Source organism: Scomber japonicus, chromosome 9, assembly GCF_027409825.1.
Source record: "Scomber japonicus isolate fScoJap1 chromosome 9, fScoJap1.pri, whole genome shotgun sequence".
Taxonomy (NCBI): domain Eukaryota; kingdom Metazoa; phylum Chordata; class Actinopteri; order Scombriformes; family Scombridae; genus Scomber; species Scomber japonicus.
Window position 1 is genome coordinate 25,025,502 of NC_070586.1, and position 21,687 is coordinate 25,047,188.

Genomic DNA, 21,687 nt, shown 5'->3' on the forward strand with positions numbered 1-21,687 from the left:
CAGTATGTTTGAACTTACTTCCTCAATGTAGCTTTCCATGAAAGAGCCACGGAACATGGCAGCCATCCAGTCACAGCTGGAAATTAGCAGGGGCTTGTGAGCCGGGAGGCAGCCATCGTCCAGTCGGAACACCACATCTAAAACCGGGGTGGGAAAAGAGCATTCATCTCTTGGAGTGCCACAGAAGCCCAAGCTACAGAGGGGGAAAGACAGACAAGGCACACGTCCAGACACACGCACAGAAAGATAGAAGAACAGACAGACACACACAGAGACATAGACACAGGTAGACAGACAGAGAGATAAATTGACAGAAGGACAGAACAGCTTTTGACACAGAGTAAGGGAAGGAGAGCAGAAGCAAGGTAGTAGGTCATGGGGTAAATCCTTCGTTGGACTCTGGACTAGTACTTTGCTAGATAAAGTATTGAAAGGGCACACAGCAATGATAATTTTGTACCAAGGTATATCTCAAAGCAAAGGATTTTGCCTATCTTTAATTACATCCTTGATAATGAGAAAAAGCAGATCTGCTCATACAATAGCTCCATAGTTTTATTCATCAGATTTCTATCACTATCATCATGAAGACAACAGAGAATGTATAGAAAGAAGTGAATGTGAGACAGTCTTTGGCTACAGACTGCAAATATCTGGCATTGGCTGTGAATGCTGTGGTAACATGCAAACACAACAAAATAGGGGGACAGACAATACCACACAAACAAGATACAGGAAGCACACAAGAATGAAGACAAGACAAGCAAGCACACTGAAGTGACTGACAGTCATCAAGTCACTTGATGACTTTAAAAAGACTTCAGAATACAGATAAACCACAACATATAAAATGCACATATTCTACTATATATGCACACAATGACAAATATATAGTATAACTAAATGTACACACAGTACATTTCCTGCCATAGCAACGTCTTCTCTGTCTTTCTCACACATCTCACACACACCCACACACACACCCACACACACACACACACACACAAACACCTACTAATGCATACTGTGAAAATATCTACAGTGTGATCAATACTACTGAAAATACTGAGGCACTGAAAGATTGCCACAGGGGTTTACCAGCAAAGGTCCCTTTATTGAGACACTCCTTGATACGGTTGGCTCTGCGGACGTGAAAAGCCTTGGTTATCTCCTGGTTCATGAAGCTCTCTCGGTTAAGAACATTGGCCACCATCATCCGCAGGTCAAACACCTCAAGTAGCTCTGCAATTGTGGCCACCTGCATCAGATCACCTCGGCCCTCATCCAGACTGCCCGTATACAGGTACTGAAGCACTGCCTAGTACAAGAGTAAATCAGGGGGTCAAATGAACTGTTTCCAACCAACTTTAAACACAACTTCCAAAAGCTTGTTTCAAATCAGGCTAAGATTGTACGCTGTTGAATATATGGTTTAATAATATTGTTGCTTTTAATTCAATTACCTTGAATGGTTCTTCCTGTATGAGTGCATCCATGGCTACCACAGTCATTAGTCGTGGTCGTCCAGTCACGGGATCATCGACATGCTCCAGGCAAACACTGAGGAAACCTCTTCCCCATCCTGAAAGTGCACGACCAGTGCCTTGTGCTCCCAGACAGTACTGAGCTCGAAAGGGGAGTGCATTATCACTCTGGGAAGTCCTCAAAGAGCCCTGCTGGAGCATCTGGGGTCGATTCAGGCCCCGCACACTTATATCAACTCCGTCTTTGTCAATGTCCAGACTCTTAGTGCGTCCAGCTTGCTCCTTGGCTCCTCTCCTGCTCTGCTCCTCTTCCTCCCCACTGTCCAGGTTTTCTTTGTTCTCCTGTTCCTCCCCCCGCTGGCCCATACATGATCCACCTAGATCAAGGGTGAAGAGGTCATAGAACTTGGAGCAGGAAGTTGCCAGATAGACCTTGTGTGCAAAGACACGAGTACCCCCACCCTGCAGGAGGAAAAGAACATCTGCACACAGTGGCTGACAGAAAAGGGAATCAGGGGCCTCGCCATCTGTGGGAGGGGGGTCTGGTATACCCACTATGGGGCGTGGTGGGCGAGGAGGCAGGAAGGGAGCCTGAAGAAAGGGCCTCTGGACCTTTTTCAGGTGAGATTTCCAGAACTGCAGGTGACGGCGAGAGATAAGGGCGGCTCGGATGGCATTATCAAAAACATCTTTAACTCCAAACTGGGCCACAATGCTGGTCTCATAGTAGGGAATCCCAAGTTCCTTTGCCACCTCATGACCTCTCTCTGGGGGAAGGATATCTGTTGGTTTGATGGGTCTGTGGGTTAGAAAGAGATGATGACATTCATAAGTTCAAACAATGAGAGTGCTCTAGTAAAGGCAGAAGTGAATACAAGTAAGGAGGAAGTAGGATGTGGGGTTACTCTAAATGACAGTGAAGTATCTAAATAAGACTTTACACAATGTCAATATTTTAGTCCTATTTTTGCTGCTAAACTGGCACTACCCCACATGTGCAACCTCACAGAAAGTGATCATGGCACATGTTACCTCTGAATTTGTCTATTAATACCAGATGTTGAAAGTGTCTTACTTGGCTAAGGGGCGTCGTGCACGATTAACTGCATCCAGGTCGGCATAGCGCAGATCCAGCTGGCATCCAACCAGGATGATTGGTGTCCGGGGACAGAAGTGCTTGATCTCCGGAAACCACATGGTGCGGACATGGCGCAGGGAATTGGGGTTAGCCAGAGAGAAGCAAAGCACCACTACGTCAGACCTAGAGGGAAAACAGGAAGAAAAATTGTCTTTTCATGTAATTTCATGTACTTACAACTAAACAGAGAACACAGATAAGAAAGGAAAACGATGTCAGAGGAGAGCTGATATGTTCTGTCATGAGCAAGAGATGTCAGCAGAGAGAAGATGGATTTTTGATGGAGTGAAGGGGACAAAGAAGAGAGAAAGAAAAAAACAGGTTAGTGCTGAGTCACTGAACATCATGTCAGTATATGTTAAAGCATGTGTGATATGCTAAGCCTATTCAGCTGCTGCAAGGCATTGTGGGAGCATGGACATAGCCATCAAGCGAACTATGAGGTGGGGTCAGAAGATGCATGTGTGCACGGGTGGGTCTTTGCGTATGTGTGTGTGAGTCTGGGCCTTCTCTCTCTCTCTCTCTCTCTCTCTCTCTCTCTCTCTCTCTCTCTCTCTCTCTCTCTCTCTCTCTCTCTCTCTCTCTCTCTCTCTCTCTCTCTCTCTCTCTCTCTCTCTCTCTCTCTCTCTCTCTCTCTCTCTCTCTCTCTCTCTCTCTCTCTCTCTCTCTCTCTCACATAAATCTCCCTAAGCCCTCCAAGGCTACATGGACCACAAAGAGAAGGCTAAGAATAGATCAGGATACACACACAAATTCATTTCCTCAACCGATGTGTTTGAGCAAGCAGTCAGCACTTATAGCTGATCTCTGGTGCTGATATTTCTGTAGTATGTTTGTTTATATTGGTCGGTTTCTAGGTAATATTTGATAGACTGTGAGACTGATCATTTAGTACACCAGTACAATGCTGACAGTGTGATCTAGTTCTTAAAACAACACAAAAATACATGCATCACTAATCTTTGCTGTCAAGCAGAAACCTTGTATATCCATATTTGGTCTTCTTTTTTTCATAAATCAAAGCTATTGCTCACCCATCACGTCTGTCTGTTGGTTTTACAATTATTTAGCAAATTAAGTATTTAAAAGCACTTGTGGCTAAATGTAGTTACTCCATCTGTTTTTTTGCACCTGACAGTGACGTTATGTAACTTGATAGTCTGCAGATAATGGCATTATTCATCAGGAGATGTGAGGTGCCAAACCAAATCCTGAACTTGAAATCAACATTACACACCACTTCAACACAATGCAAAATACTTGTACTCCAGCTAACATGGCCTATTTAATGGGGTGTCCTTGCCTCTTTGAAGAAAATTCACAAGAGTGACAAGCTGAATTAATAATGAAGTCACACTGCACAAAATCAATTGACTTGCAACAAAGAACCATTTGATGCAGTGTAAACACAGGTTCCATAGTCCATCTTTACTTTCTCTGACGCAATCTCACCTAATCTCCTACTGGCATGGTATACACCACCAAACTATTACATCACTGATCTCACACATACACAGGAATTCCCATTAGCACTTTCTCAAAGGATCATTAGCATGGCTTAGTCGGTTTGAGGTCATGTTTGAGGTCATGTTATGTATATGTGCCTTTGCTCTCATGGTTCAACATTCTTTATAAACGTAGGCCTTGTTTGCCATAGTTTGGACCAGTAGGCTATACTTTAATTTTGGCGTACTGTAATATTTTCACTGTGACTGAGAGGACCTTTTCTGGAAACAGCTTTGCAGTACAAAGGCATCAAACCAGTCCAAGGCAGCTTTTAAACCAGTCCAATCTTCACTTAGCTTTCAAAACAAGCTATTTAAAAGTCTGAGTGAGAGTTTCTTCCAGGCTAAACCTGCTGGTCAACCCAGATGACCTACATATTGTATTCATGTGCCATTGCTTTGCTTACGGCAGTGCCAATAGTCGTACAGAATTAGAAATCATGTAGACTCTCTAAGCCTGGGAAGGTGTTTGCAGGCTTGTGCTTTCTGGCTGCATTTGATTCTGTTGTAAAGTTGCTTCTCAGAGAGAAGTGGTATCGAGTGATTCTGATTGTAAGAAAAGATGTAGACAGCTGTGATGGAGGTGAAACAGCAAGGTGCTAAACCTCGGAAGTACTTGCATTGGTTATGGCTGCTTGTTCTCAGTGTCCGCTGCACATTAATATAGAAATCCAACTATATTTCTTAAAATATAGAAAAAGAAAAAAAAACTTCTGCAAGAGCATACAGAGCGTACGTGTTTATGTAATTATTATGATAAGGAAAACACGTTCACTGTGTTATCGCTAATAATTTACCTCCAGCACTTATTATAAATAACCTGCCAGTAACTGTGTTACAGTATGTGCAGCGTGTGTATGGGGTGGATCCAGACTACAAAGGTCATTGCTTGCCGGATTATATAAGAACAGACTCACAACATGCACACAGGCACTCATACACACACAAAAACGCAGCAGAAATGTCCCAGATAATCTGATTTTTCCTTGTAAGAAAATTGATAGGTCTCACACAGGCATATATTATACATATATACTGTATATCACTCTGCAATCACATAGCCTTATATAACACTCCAATAAGTCTTTCACAACGGAAAAAACATGCTAGCAGAACTATTTACCAGAACAATATTTACAAGTGCAAATATGACATTGTATTTTCTTAAAAATTTCTGCCAAAATTAAGATGGGGTTGGCTCAGGTTAAGTTTGGCTTAGCCTATATTCAGGCTGAAATTGTTTTCCCAACCAGAAAGTTCTACTCCTAACAAGGCATGACAATCTGGGTATTGTCTGTGATGTTTTGAGTTTTTACATCAACAAAAGGCTACAGAGTAAAGGAAGGTGTCAAGAGTATGAGGGAGCAGCACAGTGTCACATGCACAGAGAAGGCTAATGATGGGAGTATAGGAGTGATGCGGAGATCGGGGAGAGGTGAGATGAGGTCTAGGAGATGAGGAAGGGAGACTGAGAGCAGGTTAGAGGAGAGGGCATGAATGAGTGAATGAACAGAGCTGGAAGAGGAGGAGGAGGAGGAGGGGAGGTTGATGCCCGGAGCTGCAGACACCAGAGAGGCAGGCAGGCAGAAAACAGCTGAGCTGGCACTGTGTCTTTATCAGCTGACTGTAGGCTGACAAAGCATACAGGACATGCGGACACACACAAACAGAAGCAGATCACTGTGCAATTATACAGACACTAAAGAGTGGAATAACACAACAGAGGGGTGGAATTTAAGTCATAGACTGAACTATGTGCAATCTACAAATGCACAAACACACTGTCTGTCACGCAAATACACTGGCAAAATGATGACAAGGTGACATTTACACATCTACCCACCCTTGAGCCAACTCAGATTACACAGTGTGATGGGTGCAGGTGTGTGTGGATATGTGTGACATCCTACTGCCTGGTTATGGCTACAGACTTCATTAAATGATGGAAGAAAATGCACGTTTTAAGAATAAGTGTTGCCATTTTATGTCTCAGCATGTAATTGTGTCATACAAGAGAAAAAAATGTTTGAGAACAGCAAATAAAAATATCCTGAGAAATATTATAATGAATTGTCTCTATAATAATTTGATGTATGTGGTCAAGTTTGGTCACTGATATTTGAATTTGTTTTTGCTGATTTTGCTTCAGCAATAAGTACTCTTCCATGTCATGCCAATAAAGCAGCTTTGATAGACGGAAGAGAAGTAAGAGGATAGAGCGATGATCCAATCATGTCTGGTGGAGGAAGGATGTAACAGCCGGAGGGCAGAGTTCAATTTAATAGCGTGTCAGCTGGATTACACAAAAAACTTTTGGTTAAGTAAATGTTATGTGTGTGTGACAGATTAGTTACATTCTCACTTTCAGATGCATTCTCCTCAACCAGACCAAACTGCCTTACCAATGCTGCAGCCAGACAATGCAATCTCTTGACTGAACCAGTTGTGAAAATGAAATGCACCTTGTGAGCAGCCAGCAATTGACTTTTTAGGTGAATAACCAGGTTCTGGCTGACAGACAGTCTGAATAGTGTGTTGTTGTTGTTGTGTGTGTGTGTGTGTGTGTGTGTGTGTGTGTGTGTGTGTGTGTGTGTGTGTGTGTGCCTTGGGTGTGTGTGTGTGTGTGTGTCTGTATGCTTCAGCTCACCTGCCATAGGCAAATCGTCTGTCTTTGTGATGATCACCAAATGTGTCCCACAGCCTCAGGGACACACTGACCTCGTCCACTACATCACGTGATCTCTCTAACACCTGCAACACAGCCACATCCAGTTGTCAGGCCAACAAGTGTTTGTGATGTTTGTGTTTTTGTGGAACTAAAGGATTATACAATCAGTACACTAAAGAAAAAAAAAGTCAAAATTGTGAACATTTTTAGAATTAGGATTGTTTTTCATGGATGTGAAAAGAGATGTTTTTATCCATCTAACAAATGCACAGTAAACAGATTTAGCCTCATGCCCAATGGTATAAGTCTATATGGGGCTCTTTTCACACTTTGCAGGAGTGTATATGTGTATGTGTGTGCCCACCTCCTGGCATACACGGTACTGGTCGATGGCCCAAACGGTTGGCACGTGGGTGGCAAGCAGCTGATACTGTGTGAGGGTGGCATTGCAGGCCCGGGCACAGATTAGCCTGGTCTTACCCACGGCATTATCCCCTACCACCACACATTTAATGGTTTCCACATTGGGCCGCTCATAATCTGTGTCTATATCCATGGAGAGGGCCCTGGAGAATAGAAGAGAAGAAAGAGGTAGAAAGAGAAATAAAAGAGGTTAATTCAATATTCATGGTAATTAAAATCACATTGATAAGATATCCCAGCAGGAATGACACTGCACTTTGAGTTAGCTTCTAACTCTCTCCCAGTACAGGCTAGGGAGGCTTTGTCAAGGCCCTGTAGCTGTAGTGACCAGTGTTCAGAGGCTTCTGCCAAACTCTGCAACAGAACACATGGTCTGCAGGCTGAGGAATAGAGGCACTGCAGAGCTATTTCTGTAACAGCACAGAGAGAGAGAGAAAATCAGAGAAACAAAAAGAGAGAGACATCCCCTGAGCTCACTGTCCTTTTCTCCCTCTGTCTCCCCCCTTTTCCCCATGATAGCATCTTTGCTTCAGAGAAAACATAATGCAGAGTGAAGAAGCATCTACCTAAGCTGCACAATGAAATCATGAAGCAATTTAGAATTAACTGTTTAAGTCATTCAGTGAAGCAGGGGGACGTTAACCTCATATTTTGCAGGTCAAAAGAAAAGCGTGTGGTTGCATCACGTTCCACCTGTCAACTTCCGCCTTAACCAAGAACCCTTTCGACTTCCTCTCAAAACCACACGACTGTGAAAAAGCTTATGAAAATCTCCTCTCAATAAACTGCTTACAAACATTTATGACATGTCAAAACACATGTTTAAGCCCATTTTTTAAATACATTCCGAGAATCCCACACACACACACACACACACAGAGAGAGAGAGACCTGCAGTCAGCCAGCCATTCAGTCCATTTCTCTCTAACTTTTTCAAAGACCAACCTCAAAGCTCCATATATAGAGTGTTTGAAACATTCATAAAGGCCTTCACTTGTTATTCCATTGACGCGGTTGCCAGTGCAACACTTAAGTCCAATACTGACAGACACAATCAGCTAAAAATGGCATCTATTCATCAGACACATGAGCCATGTGTGCACCCTGCTATTCAGCTATGACCTGCTCTCCATGGCCTCAGTCACCTTAGACCTGTTCATAATACCACTGTTCCTGTATAGAACGTCCCAGAGGCCTTCCCCAGAGACCTAAAGCCATTGATTTCCCCAGTCATCAACAACAAAAACATCTTCATGTTTCCACATTTCCTGGAGGCTGGAGGTGAAAAAAAAGACCCAGTTACATGAGCCAGGAGGTACAGTACAGCAGAGAGAGCTTACCTATGAGCTGAAGAAGAGTGTCTGTCAAACAGTCTGTTTTGTGAATGAGCTATATGGAAAAGATAGAACTGTGCCTTTCAGAGTTATAAATAACCTCTCCCTTGCCACCTGTCTGGCAGTGACACCTTTAGAGGCACGTACTCCAGGTAGAGGAGAAAGATAAAAAAAAGCAATAAAAAGTTAAGTTATCTAACAGCTACCACAAAATGGTCATGCCAAAGCAGCAGTCCTCTTAGGGCTGTAGCTATTAGGAAAAGAGGGATGAAAGGCCATGTGTGAAGTCTAACATACGACATACTATATAAGTGGTTCTGTAACATCTACAATATGTGGCAATGGTGATCATATGATCCAAGCAAGAGGAAAAATGACAGACAGGAAGTGAGGATGTATAGTATTGTTAATTCCCAGCATTTGCAACGCAACAGCAGATAAGCAAAAAGGGATTTCAAGAGAGACAAGGCAGGGAGAGGATTAATAGAGTCTTACAGAAAAGAGATTCAGAAGCAGTCACTCATGCTGCAGAGATCAAAAGGGCAAGACCAACAATAACCTAGGCTGCTCTGGGTAACAAATCACTGTGGTCCCTGCTGATGCTTTACTCATTAAAGTCTGTGTAAAGTAAGAATAAATATGTGTTCTGAGTTTGACATACCACAGAAAAGTGTGTTGTTAACCACCCTGCCAAATTTGAATGATTAAAAAAAATCACCACATATATGAAATTAGGCTTAAGTTGTGTAAAACTCAGCCTTTTTCTCTGCTGTGGATTGTGGGAGTGCCCGCTGAGTCCGCTGAAACCCCGCCCCCTACTAAGTGTCACCTGTCAATCAAAGTCACCACCTCTACCCAAAACGGACGCTACGTTTGAGAGCTTTCTGCTGCTAACTCAGCTGCTAGGTCGACGGCTAACTCGGCTGCTAGCTCTTTTTACACCTTTTTTAGAAATATATTTATGACCTATTTAATGTGTTTAGAAGAAAATGTCTGAATTCACTTTATACAGTCTTTAAAGTGTTGTTCTGTAAGACAGGCAGACAGATAGAGAAAAAGCAAGAGGAGAACAGTTTAAGAGGGAATACTTTAAGATCCTCTACCTCTGACCCCTGGGAGTCTGTAAGTGTGTATGTGCATGAAAGCATGCATGCATGCGTGTATGCATGATAATGAGCTTAGGGCCCGTCTGTGAGACATGGAATGATGCGAGCAGTGACATAATCAGGAGGAGGCGTTGGTGGTGGTGTGGACACTTTCTCAGGGGGCTCAAGAGTACGCACATATCATGCTCCATCTGTGGCTCTGCACTGGGCTCCAAGCAAGAGTCTGGTCACACATCATTCAACAGACATAACACAATTGTCTATTCACACATCACTGCACTTGATAGATAATGCACCTGCTCTCAGGTTTAAATTTAAACTTTATGAGCATTCACAAACTTACACAGTTATTTCTAATTTGCTTGACAGAAAGATGGGCAGAAGCCAGAGACTGTGAGAACAGAGCAGTGCGGCTCAGAGGAGAAGAAATAGAAGCTGTAAAACTCAGGTTTCAATTTTAGCCAACGACCTATAGTGAACTGCACACAGACGTCTAGACTTAATCTACAGGCCAGTGTCATCTTCCCAGAAAGGTAGCAAAGGAAACTGCAAGGACAAAGAAGTGCTTGAATGTGACAATAAACTGCGTGTGAATAAGAGCAAGAGATTCTGTCCCAGTTTTTGTGCATGTGCTCATTTTTCTGACTCTTATAATGGCATATTGGCAAGACTAGAGTGACATGAACACTGTGACAGGAACTTAAACACCCACTCAGCCCACAAACACCAACCTTTTGATTTACTCTGGAATTTCACAATATGAGTCTTTATTTGTGCATGAGAATATGTATGTGTGTGGGTGGGTTGAGAGGAGTGGCTTTAGGGTTAGGGGGACCAAGCAGACAAAGAAACTCATACATAATTTGGACAGTATGTGTCTCAGTATGGTTTTGCTTTAAGGCTGGGAGGGGGGGGGGGTGTTCATAAGGAGATGGCTTTCAGATCTCAGTTCTTGTCATCTTTGACTCTCTTTTTGACTCTCTTCTTTATAAACACCTGCAGCCTCCTTCCTAAATCCTTTCAATCATCCCTATGATTGTTTGTCTGGTTTGTTCCCAGCTGTGCCCACTCCGCCACACCCTCTGACCCATTGATAAACCCCCCTTCTATTTCTCTTTCACTTTCTATATTTATTCTCTGATTGTAATGCTCCAGCACACTATCCTTCATGTCCTTCAGAAACCTCACTTCACCACCCCTTTTCCTTGTTGTCTTGTTGGTGTTAGTTTCACCCGCACACAGTCACAATATCATGCCTCCTCCACCCCATTTATTAGCAGTCATCTATCTTTCAATGAAGTCATGCTTTTATAGATGGCATGCACGTACCAGCATTAAGCAGATAGCCCTCCCACACCCAGTTTGCTTCCCTTCCTCTCCATGTTATGTAACACCTTTAGCAAACCACAGGCAGCAACTACTCATCCTAAAATTCTCCAGAGCCTTCCAGCCCCCTTTTTTGGTCTTTGTCTTGGAGCTACAGTTCACGCCAAAACCAAGAGATGCCTCCTCCCTCTCTGCATCCTCTTCCGTCCCAGGCTTGCAAAAAAGACCCCAATAACCATTCACTTTATACATTGGCCAACCAGAGCCAAGGGATTTCCACTATCATAGGCTTGACTGCATAGTCAAAGTGTCCATGTGTAATTGCTGGAAGAACCCAATGGGTCAATGTGCAATCATGTATGCAACCTATCTTTTAAGTGTTTGTCAAAAGTCTGCTCAGAAAAAAAATGTATTCTTGTTTGTTTGAGTGTTGTTTTTGATTTATTCTCTTGTTTAATTTGCACCATCTCTTGTCTGCCAGTCCAATCAATGTGCATTGCTCTAAGCAACCTGAGTCTACCATGTCTGCAACAGCTGACCACAACAAGGCGGGTTGCCATGTCATGTGGGAAATGAGGTTAACAGTGAGGTTCACAGTGAGGTTCACAGTGAGGTTCACAGGACTTTTTGTTATACAAGGAATCAAATAGTAATTAATTATAATATGTTTAATTCCTTTAATGAAGTAATTAAAATAGTTACATTACTTATTACATTTTTAATTAGGGAACCTAGTAATCTTTAACCTATTACATTTCAAAAGTGTGTGTGTGTGCGTCTGTGTGCGTGTGTGTGTTATGAGGTTGTTTGAGACAGTGACTGCCACAGTAACTGCAGCTGGCACAGACTGGTTACATAACCTGGTCAGGGTCCTCTGCTTGGCTCCCTGAATGACTGACAGTAAACCTCAAAGTCAAACACACTAGCACAGACATGCATACACACACGCATGTCAGCAGTATTGCGTCACCCACTGCAGATGGTATGGGTGCTAATGCACAGACTGTGGCAGACGGTGATATGTATGCATCTATCCTAATGAATGAAAGGGTATTTGGTGGCAGCGTACCATCCTGCTCAAGAGAGCCTTCCTCCTCTCTTCTCTCTGCTGCACTAATGCTTTGTAAACATAGACAGGCTCCTCTTGCCCTCATTTCCTTTATCCCTTCCCATCTTCCTTCTCCTCCCCTGTCCATATTCTGTCTATCTTTCTCTCCATCTCAGATTGTTCCTCTCTCTCTCTCTCTCTCTCTAGCTTTCTCGCCAATACAGAATGGTTATCTACTGTATCTAAATACAGCATTTCATTTGTCATTCATTTTCTTCTACCTCTTTCCTGATTTCTCCCCCATTCTTACTATTTTCTTTTCAAGACTTGTCAGATGAAATAAACATGAGTTCTCAATCCTTTTCCAATTCCAATGCCATTGGCCATTACAATAGTATCTGATTTATTTTATTCAGCCAAACATTCCTTCCAATCTTTACTATAATGTTTCAAAATGAAACTATTATTTTGGTTTTAAGATACATACAGCTTTATGATACTTATTATGACAAACTTGATCTATGATGCATTATCTAATTTGATAAATATTTTCATTTTGCATATTATATAAGAATTCTGACCCTAAATTAAAACAATCAGGTACTCTACTTCCTTCAGGTAGGCCTTCTCATTGTGTCTGTGATCAGGCCCACCACAACTGTGTCATCGGCAAACGTGATGACACAGTTTGCTCCAAAACTGGGGTGGAGCATTGTGACAATCCTGGAGGAAAAAAATGGTTTTAAACACTGAACTGTAGTCAATGAACAGTAATCTCATATTGCTCCCTTTCCTGTTCAGTGGTGTGGATGATGGGTGCTATGGTGTTAGCATTGGTCAGTTGTGATGGTAGGGAAACAGTAGTGGGTGGGGTGTGCAGGGTCATGAGAAACAGATGTAATCCTTGACTAACCGTTCAAAGCACTTCATGTCTACAGAGGAAGGAGTAGGTAGTAGTCATTCAGGCAGGCTGGTATTGTTTTCTTGTGCACAGGAATGATGATTGACTTCTTGAAGCATGTGTATATGACATATTGAAATAGGGCCAGGTTGAATATCATTGTAAATACCAGCACTAGTTGATAAGGGCATAGTTTGAGGACCCCCATTCCCACTCTTGGTGCTCACACACTTGAAAGCACACAAAGGGTAATGTGAAGGTGTGCCATCCATTAGCCTCTGCATCAGACATTTTTGCTTGCTTGCTGCTGATGGCCTCAAAGTGAGTGAGTTTAGCTCACCAGCTAGAGATGCATCAGCACTTAACAAACGGGCAGGGAAGGCCTTGTAGTCTGTCATTGTTGGGAATGTCCTTTTGGAATTGTAGTTCCACTTTCTTCCCATTGTCCCTTTTTGCCTCCTTCAATTGCATCTCTTATTTTGTAAGCTTCTGCTTTATAATTGTCCATGTTTATTGCTCTAAATTGTAGGCTGCAATGTGTGTGTGTGTTTATAGCATCAGAGATGGTTCTGGTAATCCATGGTTTGTGGCTGTGGAATGATTTAACTAGTTTTGGGTATATTTGCTTCTGTTGTTTCACAAAGTTTCAGTGAAACGAAGGACATTGCAATTCCTGATATCCCATTGGAAACTGATGCAGGCATGGAGAATGTCCAGTTTATTTTCCAGCCCCTTTACATTGACCACACATCTCCTTTTTAACATACTTCTTCTCATCAAACAACTACTGTCCGTGTTATATCATAATGTGTTCAGCCTGAGTCGGGTATACACATAAACAATAAAACTTATACACAATTACAATCATTATTACCTCTGTATACCTTCCATTAGAGCCTGTTACAGAGTTCAGAACAGTGAAGCCAGCCATAATGCTGGCTGACTCTTGCATGTGGGTCTGCCAATGCTGCACTGTGTTATCTCAAGGCTGTTGACACAGTAAAAGAATTGGGCATAGTGCCTAACCAGGACAATAAGTAGCCTTGTTCCAGAGCCATCTGTCTTACTGGTCAAACCAAGTTCTTTACTGTAATTCAGGCTTTTAGTGATGTCTCAACACTTTCATAATCGTTTGCTGTTTTGCCAAAGATTTGGACAAAGAACTGCATAGAACAAACTATTTAATAATGTTAAAATACACTGGAAATTTTGAACAGTTAGTGTTTCCGGAAAAAAATTAATTGGCCAAAAGACAAATATTGCGCAATATGGAAGAGAAGTGTGCCAAACTATTTATGCAACTAGCTTGTGTTTATGATTAATTTCTGAAAACTGCTTGTGGTCAAAAATCTAATGTAGAATATCTGTCTTTCTATTACTGACTGAGCATGGAGCCTACTTCACCAGCTGCACAGGTACCTGCGTAACACAATCCCTCTGATGACGTCATAGCCACAGGATCAGCATTACAGCGTGTGTGTGTGTGTGTGTGTGTGTGTGTATGTGTGTGTGTGTGTGTGTGTGTGTGTGTGTCATACAAACTGAGATTCATGTTGTCTATATTGTCACAAAAATGATCGGTATGCTGTTCCTGTAAATACGGTGGTGTTGGATCACACTCATCAATGAAAAGCACCTCGTGCGCTCCCTGCCTCCCTCCCATTCATAACCACCTGATTCATTCATATTTTTTTTTTTTTTGGAAAACCGATTCAACACAGGACCAGACACTCGCATTGCCATCTATGTCTGATGTCTGGGGATATAAAGCTGGATACACACCGCATTCTTCGCGGTGGTGAGATATCTTGCACGTATCTATGTTGTATAAAGGCAGGTGGATATCAGCCTACATCCAAATTGATGCACTGATAACTCTTGCGTAACACACCAAACCCATCCGCTGTACTACACCACTGAATCTAAATGATTCAACAACGCCAGGCTCTGCAACAATAATCCACCATTGTACACATATCTCTCTACAATAATCATCTAATACATGTGCCGTATAAGAGCATGCATCTAGGACTAGTGATATAAGAGGAGATTAAAAAACCCATTAAGTGCAATAAGGTCACCGTGATAGGAAGCGAATAGCCTACAGCTGGTGATGCTTTCAGTTAGTGAACCTTTGGAGTAAAATGAAATTATAAGCAATGTGTTGATTGCTTTGTGCACAATGTTTCACTGGGAGCATGTGACCCAGAATTGCTGCAGGAGGGGTCCCTACCTTCCGACGGTTCCGGAATTGACCCACATGCCACTCTGTTCGTGGTTCAGCCGGTGACTCAAACCGGACAAAGACGCGTGGAGAATGAAGAACTGGTCGCGATGGTACCAACTGTTTAACAAAGTGGCGTCGCACAGGACCTCTGCCCTGTCACATCCTCCTCCTCCTCCTCTTACTTCCTCTAGCTGCCTCCTTGATCCGACGTCTCACACCCCTCAACAAGTATCAACTCTCATGCGGAAGACCTGAAATATTGCAGTTTTGGTTTTAAACGGACGCTCTTTAGAGTGAAATGTATACATAACTGGCCAGGAGATCTAGTCTGGGCCACCCCTTTTTCTGTTTTTGTTTCCCCAGCTGATTTCACCAGAGGCACGCCTCCACGACGCCGCGTCACGACACAAACAGCCCAACTCCTTTTGTGCTGCGTTTAGGTGCTGTCAGAAAAAAGAGAGATTTGGAGCAGAGCGGCATCCTCCTAGCCTGTGGTTCTCAAACTTTTTCACAGCAAGGACCACACTGACAAAAAAAACTAGTTAGACCACGGACCCCCATTTGATAAGATTTTGACCCAAAGTCCCCCATTTGATAAGACACCTTTCAAGGACTCCTGGGGGTCCCGAGACCCCATTTTCGAGAACCATTGCCCTAAACCATCTCAACTATAATCAATACCCTAAATGGACTGCTAAGACATAATTTGGGGTAGTTTTCACAGTGCTCACTCGTTGTAGCTTTTATGCAAGTAAAATGTTACCCCACAAAAGTGTCTAAACACTCCAAGCTGCGTTTGCTACTTTCAGTGAGGGGCGTAGAAAAGAGAAGTTCCTACAATTCTCATCGGAGATTGCAGCAAATTAGCCAATCATATTGAGCGGGGTTAATAGTATCCCCGAGCTAAAACGGTACTTTCTCCATCCTGTTAACTCAAAACATACCGCAAAGCATGCTGCCTTTTGTTGGTGGGGATACAATATCTTGGTAGAACACGATTCTGCATCAGTTATCATAGAGACAAGTGAAAAGGCATGTTTAAAAACATGTTTAAATGCTTGCTCACATCAATTACTAAATGTATAAAATTGTGAATATCTATCTGATTTTAGGCATTCCTTTCATTCTTGCTATAAGTCAACCATTATCACATTCAGATAAAGTATGCAATATAGTTATTCATGGGTAGTGGAAAGGAATTTTTTTTCTCTATGGTTGTTCAGGTTGTTCATGCATAGCCAATACAGGAGCCAAGAAAAAACACTAGATTTCTGTGGAAAATACCCAGCCTTTTGCCCTCATATTTTTCCAAGACCTCAATGTCTGGGAATTCATTTCTGGAATGTTAAGCTCTACCAGAGAAGAAAAATGCTGCCATGTCTCCAAGAGGCAAAAGTATAGTGAGGTATGCTATTCTTCCAGCAAAACTATTTTATTCTAAAATAAAATTCCTTTGTAGATGTAGTGGCATATAACTGCAGATTTTGCTTAGGTATGTTTTTTTAAGACAGGGACATTCATTTGAGTCAATTTGAGTTAAGATGCTGATGTGGAATTTGTATTACATTACACTTCATCTAAACATTCAACTGAGGCATTCTGCAGTCTTTGGCCAAGTGGGGACCCTGGACAATCTGCTCCAAAAACTTTGTTTCATGGCTGTGGAAGACTGAAGACAGACATCTACTGGTGGAATTTGGTACTGATCAGTCTGACACAAAGGAAGTAATAAACCCACTAACCCGTGTTATGTCAGTGCTGTTGCTCAAGGCCATCACACCAAGAGCTTACATGTCTGTGACAGATTATGCAGCATCAGCAATAGCATATAGACTATATGCCAAGAGTGAAAAGTGATGCTCAGTCTCCCCTACAGTCTCATAAAGACATCTAGTTCCATGTACATTTCTGCTCAAAAAACAGGCACAGTGACACATGCTATGACACAGAAACGCCACATTTACACAGTAAACATTAAATAGTTCAATGTGGAACTAGCAGAGATGCCTGTTTTATATTTGACCAGTGTGGTCTTGAAGCCCTGAGAAAACAGTGCCCCCTGACCTGGCTGGCATGGCCAGAATGAAACAGCATGAAAGATGGGCTGGAATGCTGCTGGAGAAAGCAGGGGTTCAACAGCACTGGCACTGAGAGGGCCTAGAAATGTGGAGAGGCAGCCCTTTTGTTTGAGAGGTGTACTTGTGAGAGAACGCTCAAGCAGCACAGTTTGAGGTGATGTCTGGCCTTTTCAGCCACAGTAGTACAAAAGATATTGTGCATCTTTGTTCACAACCTTTATCGTTCTTTTATTAACTGTGTGGGAAGCCATAGCTTTTACACTTTGGTGAGATTAAAGTTGGAAGAATGAGCTGAGATCAGTCTTTGGCAAGACTGCTTTAACAAGGAGTGACCTGCAGCTTGGGCAAACACTCAGTATGTGTGCAACATAGTCAATGCAGTGTTCCTGACATTTTGAGTAGGTATTTATTTAAATAATTAATCATTCAAAGTATTTGCAGGCTTTTTAAAAAGAATATGTTTTTGAGAAATCAGATTTTTGATTTATTTGACTTAAGTTGTTGTTCTCAGTCACTAGTTAATCAGAAATTCTAGAGGGAACAATCCAGCATCCTGAGCAAGGCTGTCAGTAACATCAGATAAAGATTGAGACAAAACCATGTCATTGGACTTTATCCAATTACGAATGATACCAAATTACATATTTTTCCTTTGTGAAATCAATGCATATATCAACCAGCTACTCAGTACATTATCTTTGCCATCTAAATATCCATATAAATCCACCCTAATTATTTCCAGTATGCCTTGTTTGCTCCATCTCACAGCACTTTCATCATACCTCTGAATTTGCCTTTGTCTCTGCTTACATCACACGTTCAGAAAGGGATTCATTTTGCAATCAGTGACCTACTATTTTAAAATTGTGACACCTGCCCTAACAAAGTAATTTGCTGGTGTTGCAGTAGAATTCCCTTCTTGCTTACATTATGATGCAAGTAAATACCTTTTGGCTCAAATGGATTAATTTTACATGACATCATGAGTTTATTTAAATGCAATGGATATCAGATCTGTAGAGCATTTTGCAATAAAACACATCAGTTCATCTCATTGCCTCCTGCCTGTCCACTGCATCACTGACCCGATTCTCACCCCAACAGTTCACCCGAACATTCAACAGGCCCACGCACCCCCTGCCCCAGCACTGTACTGGAACTGCTCTAAAGCTGTCAAAACACCCAGCTTCTCACACTCCCCGCATCCACAGAGAGTTTGCCTCAAACACACACCGTCCCGAGTACTAACAAACACACATGCATGCACGTAACACACACTCTATGAAAAACAGTCCACATGCAGCCCCTGATACAAGTAGGTCAGAGCTGCAGTGGGTCTTCCAAACAGTCCTCCACCACCATGGAACTGATAACAGTATCAAAGATTAAATTCTACCTTCAGCCCTGACACACACAAATACACACAAACACACACACACACACACACACACACACACACACACACACAACATTACATATTACATGTACATAGACATGTAGTATGAGGTCATTAGCTTGATGCTTTGGCAGGATTACTTTGGCTCACATTTTTGTTTTTCAGACAACACAGGAATTTCAATTTGCTCCCCTGAGAAGAAAATTCATAAGTCAACGGTCAAGGGTGAGAATGGACTGGCCAGAGGGCAAAGTGAAGTGAGCTTGTGGGAAACACTGATAATGGCATACCTAAATGAGAACAAGAAAAACACTGGAAACCTTACAAATTCACAGAAAGACACATCTATGGTAATGCCTGCCTCTAAGTCTCTTTTTCATTTTCTCTGTTAATCTCTCTCTTTCTCTAACACACACACACACACACACAATTTGACACAGAGAGGTGGCTGAGATGTGTTGCCAGAGCCGACACCCTGGCATGAAACAGAGTGTGTTTTGTAACAGCCGGCCTATTTGGTGATTGGTAATGTGGATGTAAGTAGAGTGCGAGTGAAAGTGAAAAACCTTCAAGGCTAGATAAGGCCTGAGAGAAAGTACAGAAAGACAGACAGACTGAAAGAGAGAAAGAGAGACAGAAGCCAAGGATGTTATTTACTTGCCAGGTTATCAGTAGATTGTCTTATCTACAGTTAGTTGGAAAGCTCCATGTGTGTGACCAGCTGTTGTTGCCTCATTATATCCTAATGAAGACACTACCTTGGTGTCAACGATACAGCGTTTTAATCAGAAGACAGGGAATGCACTATTTATTGAGGTTTTGTGCTGGTTTGTGCTAGGGGAGACATGCATCTGTATATTTTACGCCTTGTAAAAACAGATCTATTTTTAAAATCTCTGTGCAGGCCTCATGTCTTGCATGCTAAGAATCTGTTGAAGACCATTTCCAATGACAACAGTTACCAACCCCCGTGTTTCATTGGTATTGCCTTCATTTCTGCATTGTTTTAGACCCTCAAAATGTACAGGCCAGAATTTACCTTCATGTTTTCAAATGACAATGAAAGGTGTACATCTCATCATGGTTAAGAGTTTATGTGTAATGCATTAATATAATCAAATACAGATCATATTCATAAGCAACTGCCATAAAATTAGGAAAAGTCATAAAAAAGAATTTGGTATTGAATAAGATTTATGAGCTATTAATCAGTGTCAAAGGTCTCAAACTTCCCAAACAGAAGATACGAATTAAAACACCTTCCGTTGACATGGTTGTGATTAGTTATTTTTCCCCCATTACCACAGTAGGCTGTGTTCAGTGACTATAACACTGATGAATGATCAAGTCAGTCGTGGCCATGATGGGCCATGATGGTAGAATATGCCAGGAATGTAAAGTAGCTCAAGATTGAGGAGAATGGAGGCTGGGATGTTTACAGCACAAGATTGGACAGAGAACGATGGAACTTTTCACGGTGCATGAGGGGTTAGGCACGGTGGGTACTCTGTGTTTAACTGCCTGCTGTCTGCCTGAAAATAAACAGGCCTCTGATTATGATATTAATGCCAACCTAAATGTTTCTCAGTGAGGTGTCTGGCTTTTGCAAAGTGGTGCCTTGGATCACTGGTTATTCCTCACTGTCCTTCATTTCCTGCCGATGGACTGCTGAAGCTGCTTAGAGTCATGTGGCATCTGGCACACCTAACTACCAACAACAACACATCTGCCACAGACACACGCAATACCCATGTCATGTTACCCTAGTCTCCTGTGGCTACGGTGTCCTTGGCACGGCCTTGGTAAGTGCCCAGTTAAAACATATCTGAGCGTTAAGTGGAAACACTTGGGTGAGAAATTCCAGTGATACCTTGAGCTTTGTGTTTGATGAATTGTTTTCTTGTTAGTTTAATGCCCTTGCCTGTAATTTTAGACCTGTATCGTCCAAATAACAGGATAAGACAGGAGAGTGCCTGAGGATAGACATCATGGTCAGTGATTTCTGAGAGGTTGAAGGGTTGAGTGGATGGTCTAAATTCTTGAGTGGCACAAATCATCGGTGATAAAGACAAGCTGTGTTTAGCTGAGGTAGCCTGTTTGAGTTATAATATACTGTCTACATGACTCGTGGGAACTTATATTGCCCAGGCATGCATCTTTTAAAGAACCACATTTCATACATAGACACATAAAGACATATGTACTTAAGGTTTTTCATCAAATCAAACATGGACTTATGCATGCACAAAAAAGCACTCACTAACTCTCTGACAATCACACACACGCACATATAAACACACATGCACACACACACGCTGCTGGACATAGACACACAGGTCAGTGGAGGTGACTCTAAAGCCGTGGCTGTCAAGTGGCAGGGCTAATCTTATTAAGGCTCTCTTCAGCTGCTGCTCCAAATTCTTAAAGTGATAGTTCACTTTGCTTGAAAATTAGAACTATTTGAACCTAAGTGTGTCCTCAGAGGAAGTGATTACTTTTTGATGGGGGAGGTAGAGTGCTCTCCAACATTAGAAGCAAATAGAAAGTAAAGAATAAAATTAACCTTTGCATGAAAAAATCCATGCATTGATCTTTTGAGATAAATCACAACTGGCTGTTGGACTCATAAAGGAGGCATATGTACAGTACAGTGCAGCTTATGCTCCAGCAAAGTGAAAGATCACTTTAATTACCTTAAGAAACAAGTACTGAGCCAGTTAGGGGCTTGGTAGATTCGTTGGCTGTGCCAATCTGAGGGCATTATAGAAATGTAGATGAGCTAGGTGCTTAGTTCAAGGGCCTGGCTGGAAATGACATCAATCCGGGATGTGAGATCCTGTCAAAACTGTTTAGGAAATAAAGATTGACAGGCACAGATATGGAAAAGGGGGTGGAGATCATGAAGGAAGCAAATATAGGACCAGGGCAATGGTAAAGCTCGGAATCTGAGAATTATGGTAGCAAACAGACCAACATGTGCAGATCTAAGTCTATATATGGGCTAGAGCTACAAAGACAGTTTAAGACTAGAACCATAGGAACTAAATAAAGTC

General features: G+C 42.1%; 1 protein-coding gene across 4 annotated transcripts in view; it reads right to left on the reverse strand.

Annotated features, from left to right (window-relative positions):
• The window catches only part of rhobtb4 (Rho related BTB domain containing 4), a 43,451-nt gene that overhangs the window by 11,070 nt on the left and 10,694 nt on the right, over positions 1-21,687 (reverse strand). For 3 of the 4 annotated variants that reach the window (XM_053324581.1, XM_053324580.1, XM_053324582.1), the window contains 6 exons: positions 7,160-7,361; positions 6,775-6,878; positions 2,560-2,745; positions 1,464-2,283; positions 1,099-1,318; positions 19-137 (listed from right to left, as the gene is read on the reverse strand). In XM_053324581.1, the coding sequence (XP_053180556.1) occupies positions 19-137; positions 1,099-1,318; positions 1,464-2,283; positions 2,560-2,745; positions 6,775-6,878; positions 7,160-7,351 (1,641 nt within the window). In that variant the 5' untranslated portion in view covers positions 7,352-7,361. Of the gene's footprint in view, positions 1-18; positions 138-1,098; positions 1,319-1,463; positions 2,284-2,559; positions 2,746-6,774; positions 6,879-7,159; positions 7,362-15,166; positions 15,314-21,687 lie in introns of those variants that run through there. The other variant, XM_053324579.1, reaches the window with a different exon arrangement.